A 13,554-nucleotide genomic window follows, 5' to 3' on the forward strand; every position below is an offset into this window, starting at 1 on the left:
GTATTTCCTAAAATGTAACAATGACCCGGGAACCTCTAAACCACCAGGTTTTTCTAAACCATTGTGGAAAATGACGGCTCGTATTAGAGGAACACCATATATTCCTAGAAAATTAGGAAAACGAACCAAGTTCGAAGAAGAAGAAACCAGTTATTCAGATTAGAGGGTTGTAATCATGTTGTGTATTATATGTATTGTAGTGTGCTTGTACTTTTATGTTCTATGTAAAAATTGCTTGTATTGTTTGTTAATTATCTTTTACGAATCTAATCCTTGTCTATTTTACAGTATAAAAACAAAATGGATGTTAAGGGTAGACAACCGAATATTTTAGAAGATCTACCAGAGGATATGATTGAGGAAATCTTATCTAGAGTCGGTCAGAATTCATCAGCACAATTAATTATGGCAAAATTAACTTGTCAAACATTTGAAAGACTTTCCAGAAATGCCTTAGTTTATAAAAGGCTTTCCTTTGATAGGTGGGGTATATCACATTGGGGAGACCGTAAGTTATGCCGTGTTTTCTTTAAAGCGTTAAATGTGGAGAACCCAAATGCAATTTTACGCTACGGGTTAAGAACCTACTTTGACTCAACATATCCCAACATAGGATTTAGTGAATTAGAAAGAGCTTCTAACATGCAACATAAAGAAGCATGTTATGCTTACGGGTTAGTGATGTTCGCTTCTTACCAAAGTGAGAAAAAGAACATCGGATTGCAACTTTTAAATAAAACCTTCCCACAAGTGACGGATTCAGTAGTTGAGGTGAGAAACAAGGTTTTTAGATTATTACGGGGCTGTTGGACATTACGAAACCCTCGTCCTTTTAACGATATTACAACATGCTGCCTAGCCAATGGTCATAACGGTTATTTTCCACAAGACCAAGGATGGGAAGTCGTCTTAGTAAAACCAGAATGCATGACTTGTTTCTGGACTTATGAATTACGTGTCTTTATTTCCTTTGCTGAACAACTTGCGTATTAACTAGATTTATCTTCAAAACTGTCCTGTATCAAAGTGTACTATATTTCATGTTATATGTAATATAGCGATGTTGTAAGTTTGAAGAATATTTATATGTGATATATTATTATAATCAGATTTTCATATGGAATTGTAGTAGTTGAATTGTATATTAGCTACTAAGTATGAACTTAACGAGTAGGTAGTACCCGAATTTAAACTTATAAAATGCTAATATGAAGAAAAAGCTTTTATAAATGAGTTCATATTATGCTATGAAATACTATTGACTACTCTTTATATTCTGTATGATTAACTCAATTCAGTTGGCTATTTTGAAGGAAATGGCACCGACTACTCGACACACCATGAATATGAGCGAAGAGAAATTTCGTACCTTTCTTGCTGCAAAAATAGCCGCAGTACAGGCTGCGCTACATACCAACAATAACTCTGAATCTAGCAATGCAGCTAACGGCGCAAGAAATCATGTAGGATGCTCCTACAAAGAATTCACTGCCTGCAAACCTTTGGAATTTGATGGAATCGAAGGACCAATTGGATTGAAACGGTGGACCGAGAAAGTCGAATTGGTGTTTGCCATAAGTAAGTGTACTGAAGAGGTCAAAGTTAAGTATGCTACGCATACCTTCACAGGTACTGCGTTAACGTGGTGGAACACCTATCTTGAACAGGTAGGACAAAATGCTGCTTACGCACTACCGTGGTCGGCATTCAAGCAATTGATGAACGAGCAGTACCATCCTAGAAACGAAGTCAATAAGCTCAAGGTAGAGCTTAGAGAGTTACGAACACAAGGGTTCGACATTACCACGTATGAACGACGATTCACAGAGTTGTGCCTATTGTGTCCGGGTGTGTTTGAAGATGAAGAAGAGAAGATTGACGCGTTTGTAAAAGGGTTACCAGTAAGGATTCAAAAAGATGTGAGTTCACACGAGCCTGCTTCCATACAAAAGGCAAGTCGAATGGCTCATAAACTCATAAATCAGATTGAGGGAAGAATTAAAGAGCAGGTGGCCGAAGAAGCCAACACGAAACAACTCAAGAGGAAGTGGGAGGAAAAAGGTGACAAGAGTCACCAGTACAACAACAATAACAATTACAACCACAATCGCAACAACTATCCCAATAACCGCAACATCAATCGCAACAATAACCACAATCCTAACAATAACTACAACAAACATCCCAAAAACAACAACAACTACAACAACCGTTTCAACAACAATAACAATCCCAACAACAACCTCAATAACAACAACGGCAACAAAAACCAAAAACAGCCATGTCATAGGTGTGAAGAAAATCATCAGGGGTTTTGCACGACATTTTGTAACAGGTGTAAAAGAAATGGTCATAGCGCGACAAAGTGTGAGGTCTACGGGCCAAAGTTTAACAGAACTAAAGGAACAAATAGTGTCGGAACAAGTAATGCTAGAAAGAATAGTGTCGGAGCAAGTAATACCAACATTGTTTGTTATAAATGTGGAAAACCAGGCCACATTATTAGAAATTGCCTGAATCAGGGGAATACTAATGGACAGGGCCGTGGAAGAGTTTTCAATATTAATGCGGCAGAAGCACTGGAAGACCCGGAGCTTGTTACGGGTACGTTTCTTATTGACGATAAATCTACTTATGTTTTATTTGATTCGGGTGCGGATAGACGCTATATGAGTAGAGAATTTTGTGCTAAATTAAGTTGCCCATTGACGCCTTTGGATAATAAATTTTTACTCGAATTAGCAAATGGTAAATTAATTTCAGCAGATAATATATGTCGGGATAGAGAAATTAAACTGGGTGATGAAACGTTTAAGATTGATTTAATACCAGTCAACTTAGAGAGTTTTGATGTAATAATTGGCATGGACTGGTTGAAGAATGTAAGATCAGAGGTCGTTTGTTACAAAAATGTGATTCGCATTATGCGTGAAAAAAGAAAACCTTTAATGGTGTACGGAGAAAAGAACAACGCGAAGTTAAATCTTATTAGTAGTTTGAAGACGCAAAAACTAATAAGAAAAGGTTGTTACATCATTCTAGCACACATCGAGGAAGTTAAACCTGAAGAAAAGAACATCAGTGATCTTCCCGTCGCAAAAGAATTTTTCGATGTATTTCCGAAAGAATTACCGGGATTACCCCCACATCGATCCGTTGAATTTCAATTAGACCTTGTACCAGGAGCTGCACCAATAGCTCGTGCTCTATACAGACTCGTACCCAGCGAAATGAAAGAATTACAAAGTCAGTTACAGGAAATTTTAGAGCGTGGTTTCATTCGACCAAGTACATCACCATGGAGAGCTCCTGTTCTGTTTGTCAAGAAGAAAGATGGTACATTCAGGTTGTGTATCGACTACCGAGAGTTGAATAAACTTATCATCAAGAATCGTTACCCATTACCGAGAATCGACGACTTATTTGATCAACTACAAGGCTCGTCGGTTTATTCGAAGATCGATTTACGTTCTGGATATCACCAAATGCGGGTGAAAGAGGATGACATTCCGAAGACTGCTTTTAAGACGCATTACGGTCATTACGAGTTTATGGTTATGCCGTTTGGATTGACTAACACACCAGATGTGTTCATGGACCTCATGAACCAAGTGTGTGGGCCATATCTTTACAAGTTTGTCATTGTTTTCATCGATGACATACTTATTTACTCGAAGAATGATTAAGAGCACGAAGAACATTTGAGAAAAGTACTAGAGTTGCTGAGAAAAGAAAAACTGTACGCTAAGTTTTCAAAGTGTGCATTTTGGTTGGAAGAAGTTCAATTCCTCGATCATATAGTGAACAAAGAAGGTATTCAGGTGGATCCAGCAAAGATTGAAACCGTTGAAAAGTGGGAAACCCTGAAAACTCCAAAACACATACACCAATTTTTAGGGCTAGCTGGTTATTACAGGAGATTCATCCAAGATTTTTCCAAAATAGCAAAACCCTTGACTGCATTAACGCATAAAGGGAGGAAATTTAAATGGAAGGATGAACAAGAAAAAGCGTTTCAATTGTTGAAGAAAAAGTTAACTACGGCACCTATATTGTCATTACCTGAAGGGAATGATGATTTTATGATATATTGTGACGCCTCAAAGCAAGGTCTCGGTTGTATATTAATGCAACGAACGAAAGTAATTGCTTATGCGTCTAGACAATTGAAGATTCACGAGCAGAATTATACGACGCATGATTTGGAATTAGGCGCAGTTGTTTTTGCATTAAAGACTTGGAGGCACTACTTATATGGGGTCAAAAGTATTATATATACCGACCACAAAAGTATTCAACACATATTTAATCAGAAACAACTGAACATGAGGCAGCGCAGATGGATTGAATTGTTGAATAATTATGTCTTTGAGATTCGTTATCACTCGGGGAAGGCAAATGTGGTAGCCGACGCCTTGAGCAGAAAGGACAGAGAACCCATTCGAGTAAAAGCTATGAATATAATGATTCACACTAACCTTACTACTCAAATAAAGGAGGCGCAACAAGGAGTTTTAAAAGAGGGAAATTTAAAGGATGAAATACCCAAAGGATTGGAGAAGCATCTTAATATTCGGGAAGACGGAACTCGGTATATGGCTGAAAGGATTTGGGTACCAAAATTTGGAGATATGAGAGAAATGGTACTTAGAGAATCTCATAAAACCAGATAATCAATACATCCTGGAACGGGGAAGATGTACAAGCATCTCAAGAAACATTTTTGGTGGCCGGGTATGAAAGCCGATGTTGCTAAATACGTAGGAGAATGTTTGACGTGTTCTAAGGTCAAAGATGAGCATCAGAACCATCAGGTCTACTTCAATAACCCGAAATCTCGGAATGCAAATGGGAAAACATTACCATGGATTTCATCACTAAATTGGCAATGACTGTAAGTGGTTTTGATACTATTTGGGTAATAGTTGATCGTCTCACCAAATCAGCACACTTCCTGCCAATAAGAGAAGATGACAAGATGGAGAAGTTAGCACGACTGTATTTTAAGGAAGTCGTCTCCAGAATAGAATACCAATCTCTATTATCTCTGATAGGGATGGCAGATTTATTTCAAGATTCTGGCAGACATTACAGCAAGCATTAGGAACTTGTCTAGACATGAGTACTGCCTATCATCCACAAACTTATGGGCAGAGCAAAAGGACGATACAAACACTTGAAGACATGCTACGAGAATGTGTTATTGATTTCGGAAACAGTTGGGATCGACATCTACCGTTAGCAGAATTTTCCTACAACAACAGCTACCATTCAAGCATTGAGATGACGTCGTTTGAAGCACTTTATGGTAGAAAGTGCAGGTCTCTGATTTGTTGGAGTGAAGTGGGGGATAGACAGATTACGGGTCCGGAGATAATACAAGAAACTACCGAGAAGATTATCCAAATTCAACAACGGTTGAAAACTGCCCAAAGTCGACAAAAGAGCTATGCCGACATTAAAAGAAAAGATATAAAATTTGAAATTGGAGAGATGGTCATGCTTAAGGTTGCACCTTGGAAAGGCGTTGTTCGATTTGTTAAACGAGGGAAATTAAATCCAAGGTATATAGGACCATTCAAGATTATTGATCGTGTCGGACTAGTAGCTTACCGACTTGAATTACCACAATAACTCGCGGCTGTACATAACACTTTCCACGTCTCAAATTTGAAGAAATGTTTTGCTAAAAAAGATCTCACTATTCCGTTAGACGAAATTCAAATCAACGAAAAACTTCAATTCGTCGAAGAACCCGTCGAAATAATGGATCGTGAGGTTAAAAAACTTAAGCAAAAAAAGATACCAATTGTTAAAGTTTGATGGAATGCTCGTAGAGGACCTGAGTTCACCTGGGAATGAGAAGATCAGATGAAGAAGAAATACCCGCACTTATTTCCAGAAGTTACGTCAACACCTCCAACTGCTTAAAATTTCGGGATGAAATTTATTTAACGGGTAGGTACTGTAGTGAACCGAACTTTTCCATGTTTATATATATTAAATGAAATTGTTATGTACATTATTAAGTGTTTCCAACATGTTAAGTAATCAAACTTGTTAAGACTTGATTAATTGAAATAGGTTTCATATAGACAATTGACCACCCAAGTTGACCGGTGATTCACGAACGTTAAAACTTGTAAAAACTATATGATGACATATATATGATTATATATATAGTTAACATGATATTATGATAAGTAAGTATCTCATTAGGTATTTTAACAATGAGTTATATACATAAAATTGAGTTTATTGAATTAAGAAACTCGAAACGATATATATAACGATTATCGTTATAACAACGTCTTACTAAATACATATGAATCATATTAAGATATTGATACACTATGTTTAATCAAGATAAATGATAAGTAAACATGTCATTAAGTGTATTAACAATGAACTACATATGTAAAAACAAGACTACTAACTTAATGATTTCGAAACGAGACATATATGTAACGATTATCGTTGCAATAACATTTAACTGTATATATATCATACTAAAATATATTAATATATCATAATTTCATGATAATGTAATAATTTAACATCTCTTTAGATATAATAAACAATGGGTTAACAACATTTAACAAGATCGTTAACCTAAAGGTTTCAAAACAAAATTTACATGTAACGACTAACGATGACTTAACGACTCAGTTAAAATGTATATACATGTAGTGTTTTAATATGTATTCATACACTTTTGAAAGAATTCAAGACACTTATAAAAATACTTCTACTTAACAAAAATGCTTACAATTACATCCTCGTTCAGTTTCATCAACAATTCTACTCGTATGCACTCGTATTCGTTATCGTAAAATACACAGCTTTTAGATGTATGTACTATTGATATATACACTATAATGATCATCTCTTAGCAGCCCATATGAGTCACATAACATATGTGGGAACTATCATTTGGAAACTAGCATGAAATATATCATAAAATTACAAAAATATTAGTAATCATTTATGACTTATTTACATGTAATCAAAATTACACATCCTTTATATCTAATCCATATACCAATGACCAAAAACACCTAAAAACACTTTCATTCTTCAATTTTATTCATCTAATTGATCTCTCTCAAGTTCTATCTTCAAGTTCTAAGTGTTCTTCATAAATTCTATAAGTTCTAGTTTCATAAAATCAAGAATACTTCCAAGTTTGCTAGCTTACTTCCAATCTTGTAAAGTGATCATCCAACCTCAAGAAATCTTTCTTATTTACAGTAAGATATATTTCTAATACAAGGTAATACTCATACTCAAACTTTGATTCAATTTCTATAACTATAACAATCTTATTTCGAGTGGAAATCTTACTAGAACTTGTTTTCGTGTCATGATTCTGCTTCAAGAACTTTCAAGCCATTCAAGGATCCTTTGAAGCTAGATCTATTTTTCTCATTTCCAGTAGGTTTATCCACAAAACTTGAGGTAGTAATTATGTTCATAACATCATTTGATTCATATATATAAAACTACCTTATTCGAAGGTTTAAACTTGAAATCACTAGAACATAGTTTAGTTAATTCTAAACTTGTTCGCAAACAAAAGTTAATCCTTCTAACTTGACTTTTAAAATCAACTAAAAACATGTTCTATATCTATATGATATGCGAACTTAATGATTTAAAACCTGGAAACACGAAAAACACCGTAAAACCGGACATACGCCGTCGTAGTAACACCGCGGGCTGTTTTGGGTTTGATAATTAAAAACTATGATAAACTTTGATTTAAAAGTTGTTCTTCTTGGAAAATGATTTTTCTTACGAACATGAAACTATATCCAAAGTTCATGGTTAAACTCAAAGTGGAAGTATGTTTTTCAAAATGGTCATCAAGACGTCGTTCTTTTGACTGAAATGACTACCTCTTACAAAAATAACTTGTAACTTATATTTCCGACTATTAACCTATATTTTTCCGTTTAGATTCATAAAATAGAGTTCAATATGAAACCATAGAAATTTTATTCACTCAAAACGGATTTAAAACGAAGAAGTTATGGGTAAAACAAAATTGGATATTTTTTGATTGTTGTAGCTACGAGAAATATTGTAACAATTCTATACAAATCATATCCTAGCTAACTTATATTGTATTATACATGTATTCTAATATATTATGTAATCTTAGGATACCATAGACACGTATGCAAATGTTTTGACACATCATATCGACCCATGTATATATATTATTTGGAACAGCCATAGACACTCTATATGCAGTAATGTTTGAGTTAGCTATACAGGGTTGAGGTTGATTCTAAAAATATATATACTTTGAGTTGTGATCTAGCCTGAGACGTGTATACACTGGGTCGTGGATTGATTCAAGATAATATATATCAATTTATTTCTGTACATCTAACTACGGACAACTAGTTGTAGGTTACTAACGAGGACATCTGACTTAATAAACTTAAAACATCAAAATGTATTAAAAATGTTGTAAATATATTTTGAACATACTTTGATATATATATGTATATATTTGTTATATGTTCGGGAATCGACCAGTGGCCAAGTCTTACTCCCGACGAAGTAAAAATCTGTGAAAGTGAGTTATAGTCCCACTTTTAAAATCTAATATTTTGAGATGAGAATACATGCAGTTTTATAAATGTTTTACAAAATAGACAAAAGTAAATGAAACTACATTATATGGGTGAATGATCGAAGCCGAATATGCCCCTTTTGTTTGGTAGCCTAAGAATTAGTAAACCGATCTACTAATTGACATGAATCCTAAAGATAGATCTATTGGGCCTAACGAACCCCATCCAAAGTACCGGATGCTTTAATACTTCGAATTCATTTTTATCATGTCCGAAGGATTTCCCGGAATGATAGGAGATATTCTTATATGCATCTTATTAATGTCGGTTACCAGGTGTTCACCATATGAATGATTTTTATCTCTATGTATGGGATGTATATTGAAATATGAAATCTTGTGGTCTATTATTATGATTAGATAATATATAGGTTAAATCTATAACTCACCAACATTTTTTGTTGACATTTTAAGCATGTTTATTATCAGGTGATTATTAAGAGCTTCCGCTGTTGCATATTAAAATAAGGACAAGATTTGGAGTCCATGCTTGTATGATATTATGTAAAAACTGCATTCAAGAAACTTATTTTTGATGTAATATATTCTTATTGTAAACTATTATGTAATGGTCGTGTGTAAACGGTATATTTTAGATTATCATTATTTGATAATCTACGTAATGCTTTTTAAAACTTTATAGATAAAATAAAGGTTATGGTTGCTTTAAAAATGAATGCAGTCTTTGAAAAACGTCTCATATAGAGGTCAAAACCTCGCGACGAAATCAATTAATATGGAACGTTTATAATCAATATGAACGGGACATTTCAATTTTTGGGTGTGAGGGTTTACAAGTAGCTTAGGGTTTTACTTAGTATTTATATTAAGCCCTAATATTACAATTTAGCACATAAGCCACTCAAGTTGCAAAAATTAAAAATATAAAAGGGGTGGGGATGGGGTTTCAGCCGAATGGGACCCACCATGGTGTCCCAAGCTCGTGTTTTACAATTCTTTGTACTCGTGGCTCGTTTCAAGTGCCGTTTAGACGTACCGAAGGCCCGGAACGCTAAACCGATCGTTAAAACGCAGCCAACCGTCTAATTTATTAAAAAGCCAATAAATTAAATATTTTTAAAAAGTTAATAATTATTAAAATAATTATTAAAATAAACCCGAGCGTTTCGTTGCTCAAAAAGCAGTTATCAAAACCGTATCGTTTTTATCATATTTCTTTATCTGAAATATTTATTCGAATTAATATCAACCCATATTAATTATTGTAACCCTCCAAAGATCAAGTATATATTTATTACACATAAACACACAAAAGTTAAGTAATCACCGTTAAATTAATTAACAGAAAGTTAACGGAAGTGACGGAAAAAGCAGGGTTGTTACACAAGTAGGTGAACTATAGCTAGAAACCCAGCTAAATATAAATTTAAAACCATCACCATCTGCTGGTATCCTGAATAGACGTTTAACGACCTAACGACTCCGCTTCAAAATAAACCGTCCATTTTAGTCATATCAATACCATCGGTTCATGATGTATCAGACCCAGCTTATCATTCACACTATAAAGCACACAAATTGTATTGATGTGTAATGTGGGACATGAAAGATGTGCCACATTAACAGAGTAGCGAAATTATTAAAAAAGTAAACTATAGCATACGAGTTTGATATAAGAGCACAAGGTATCCATTAGTCGATTTCGGTGTCCATTTCGGTGTCCATTTCGGTGTCCATTTATTGACACTGAAATTGACTAACTGTGCGTCAGGTGGAGGTGTCCACAGTGTTCATTTCAGTGTCCATTTTTATTTTTTATTTTTTTAAATGATTATTTTATTTTATTTATTTATTTAACAAATATTTAAAACAAAATACTAAATTAAAATTCATAAAATAAACTACATAATTTATTAAAATTCATAAAATAACATACGTTACATTTATTCGAAACATTCATAAAAATAAACTAAAGAAGAACATTTAAAATTCATAAGTCATCCCGAAGATCCCATAAATGTTCAACCAAATCCGATCATAAGCCTTCGTGAACTTCACTATCACGTAACTCCTTTGTTCTTCTTTTACGAGCGTAGCATCTGTCGATCCAAGTACGTTGCATACGTACAACCGGCTCAACTACCCAATCATTCTCAGCAAGGTTGTACCCACTGTCTTCAATAATGATGTTGTATATTATGATGCACGTATACATAAGTCGTCTCATTTGATTCACTTTGTAACCTCGTGCGGGTTGTTGAAGAATATGCCAACGACCTTGTAGAATCTCAAAAGTTCTTTAAATATCGTTAAGAGCTCCCGCTTGTTTCCTTGTAAAGTAAGAACGTTTTTCGTCAACTGCACTTGAAAATCCTTTCACAAATGACGTCCATGTTGGATAAATACCGTCAGCTAAATAGTATCCTCTTTCGTACTCAACACCGTTTACATGATAAGGCACGTCTGACATTTCCTAATTAAGCATTGAGTTGAAAAAATTACTACTATTTAGCACATTTATATCGTTGTTTGATCCCGCAACCCCAAAATACGCATGCCAAATCCAATTAGCATACGAGGCGACAGATTCAAGCATAATAGTTGGGTAACTGTGATCGCCTCGCATATATTGACCCCTCCACGCAGCTGGACATTTTGCCCAAGCCCAGTGCATACAATCTATACTACCCATCATGCCCGAAAAACCATGAATCCTTTCATGACCTTCATACAAACATTGAATGTCGTGCAACGTAGGCTCTCTTAAGTAGACATTCGCGTACAAATCAATGATACACCTACAAAAGTTGTGTAGAGATTCTCGGGCAACTCGTTCGGACATTTGAAGATACGTATCCAAAGCATCCGGTGTATACCCGTATGCTAGCTGACGTAGTGCAGCTGTCATCTTTAGATGCGTACTAATACTCCAATAACCACGTGCATCTAGTCTTCGTTGAAACCATCTAAAATAATACGGCAGTGGAGTTGCGGAGTAGTTTAGAATATCATTCATAATTCTAAGAAAAACACGTCATCGCATTTGGAATCGCCGTTTGAAATTATTATCCGAATATTTGCACCCCTCGTCAAAATAATCATCCATTAAGCGATCATGTGCTTCATAATGATCACGACGAATATGACGACGTGAGTTAACACCATCGTCTGAAGACATATCCTTATCAAGTTGGTTTAGTGTAAAGTGATCAAATGAGTCGTGGGAAGAAATCGAAGACGAAGACATTTTGTGAAATGGGTGGGAGTAAAAAAAAAGTAGAGAAATAAAATGGGTGGGAGTAAAAAAAAAGTAGAGAAAAATGTATATAGTTGAGTGTGTTTGGTGTAAAAATAATGAAATGGGTGGGAGTATTTATAGAATTATATAAAAAAAATAATAAAAAAAATACCAAAAACTAGCCGTTAAACGGCTAGTTTTTTCAAAAAATCAAGTTAAACGGCTAGTTCTTTCAAAAAATCAAGTTAAACGGCTAGTTCAACCACCGTCCCATTCCCGACGGTGACCAACGACGGTGGGATCGACGGCGGCCTGGTGTTCATCGACCGTCGATCCCATCGATTTCGATGGACGGCGAAAAAATGGTGACGATATCGAGTGCTCTAATAAGCTGACCTCTATTATTATCGTATAAACGACAACCTAAATTCTCATTAGTTAATTGAAAGATTCATAAGGAAACAAAGAGCATTAATGCCTTAAATATTGAAATAAAAGAATGAATTGATTTTCAAAAATTAAATATTCATAAAGTTTCCTGTTAGCATAAAGTTCACATCAAAACATCATGCAATTAACTACTCAACAAACTCGCTTTAAATTAATAATGTCTTTTTTGCTTATATATCCAATCGTACTGCTTAACCCACCCTTGACCATGATAATCAAAGAAATAGAATCCATCCTGCTTGATTCCCCATGTACATGTATTTGCATCTGAAAAACCTTGATTGCACACCTTAGACATGGTTGGATTGAACACATCGAATGTTTGTTCAACCATCAATCGCCAAAAATGACAGTAAAAAGAGTGCTTCCTATCAAATTTTCGCAGAAAGACCAACCATATTCAAGGTTTGAAAAATTAAGTACATGAACTTTAAGGTCATCATCCTTCGATTTACAATGAACCATCACATTATCATAAGTGACTTCTGTTATGATGTGTATGGCATACCCTTTTGTTATAAAACAAGCTTCTATAGAACTAAAAACACCAAACATTAAAAAATTAAAGATAAATAAGGAGAGAATTCTCATTATGTTATGTAACTCGGAAAAACATGAATGACAATAACATATATAGACACAGATATTGGTGTATACAATCATGTGATTGTAATGCTATTATTATGATCTACTATTCACACAATACAATTCATATGACTTTTTTATTTTTTATTTTTATGTTTTAAGCATTTAATAATATTACGATTATTCTTGACCATTATAATTAAAAGTTGAATTCAATAAAGTATTTAGAGTTAGTCAACATGTAGTCAAAAATAAATTGAAAATCCAAATACGGGCTTCCCATATAATATACCATGTATATGTTTATGTAGATTAAAAACAAAACAAAGATTTAAATATTTTCACTTTTTCTCACGTATGTATGTATGTATGTATATATATATATATATATATATATATATATATATATATATATATATATATATATATATATATATATATATATAGTAGAGGGATCAAATGAGAACTTTTTAGCAATGAGAACCCTGAGAACTTCATATTCTAACAGAAAAGGGACGCGGGCGAACAAATTGGGAGTTGGTCGAACAATTTGTAAAGATGCAACAAAAACTTCACATCCCCAATTTTTTTCAATTAGGGCACAATCAAAACTTCAGATCCCAATATTTTTCAATTAGAGCACAATCAAAAACTTCATCTATATAACAATTTCCTT

The 13,554-nt window shown here is 34.2% G+C and overlaps 1 protein-coding gene across 1 annotated transcript; it reads right to left on the reverse strand.

Moving 5' to 3' along the window:
• Positions 1-10,904: 10,904 nt before the first annotated feature.
• Positions 10,905-11,513, reverse strand: LOC139897247 (uncharacterized). Its single transcript, XM_071879944.1, has 2 exons — positions 11,121-11,513; positions 10,905-11,078 (listed from the first exon to the last, which is right to left on the reverse strand). Exons 1-2 carry the CDS (start codon positions 11,511-11,513, stop codon positions 10,905-10,907), a joined length of 567 nt encoding a protein of 188 aa, XP_071736045.1.
• Between the last annotated feature and the right edge of the window lie 2,041 nt (positions 11,514-13,554).

This window comes from Rutidosis leptorrhynchoides, chromosome 1 (genome assembly GCF_046630445.1).
Source record: "Rutidosis leptorrhynchoides isolate AG116_Rl617_1_P2 chromosome 1, CSIRO_AGI_Rlap_v1, whole genome shotgun sequence".
In the NCBI taxonomy this organism is placed as follows: domain Eukaryota; kingdom Viridiplantae; phylum Streptophyta; class Magnoliopsida; order Asterales; family Asteraceae; genus Rutidosis; species Rutidosis leptorrhynchoides.

What these genes read in the sequence shown, in the direction of transcription:
- LOC139897247 (XM_071879944.1), bottom strand. Translation starts at nt 11,513, where the DNA reads ATGACAGCTGCACTACGTCAGCTAGCATACGGGTATACACCGGATGCT. An exon ending in GATCAAACAACGATATAAAT is followed by an intron (nt 11,079 to 11,120) that starts GTGCTAAATAGT and finishes ATGCTTAATTAG; the next exon opens with GAAATGTCAGACGTGCCTTA.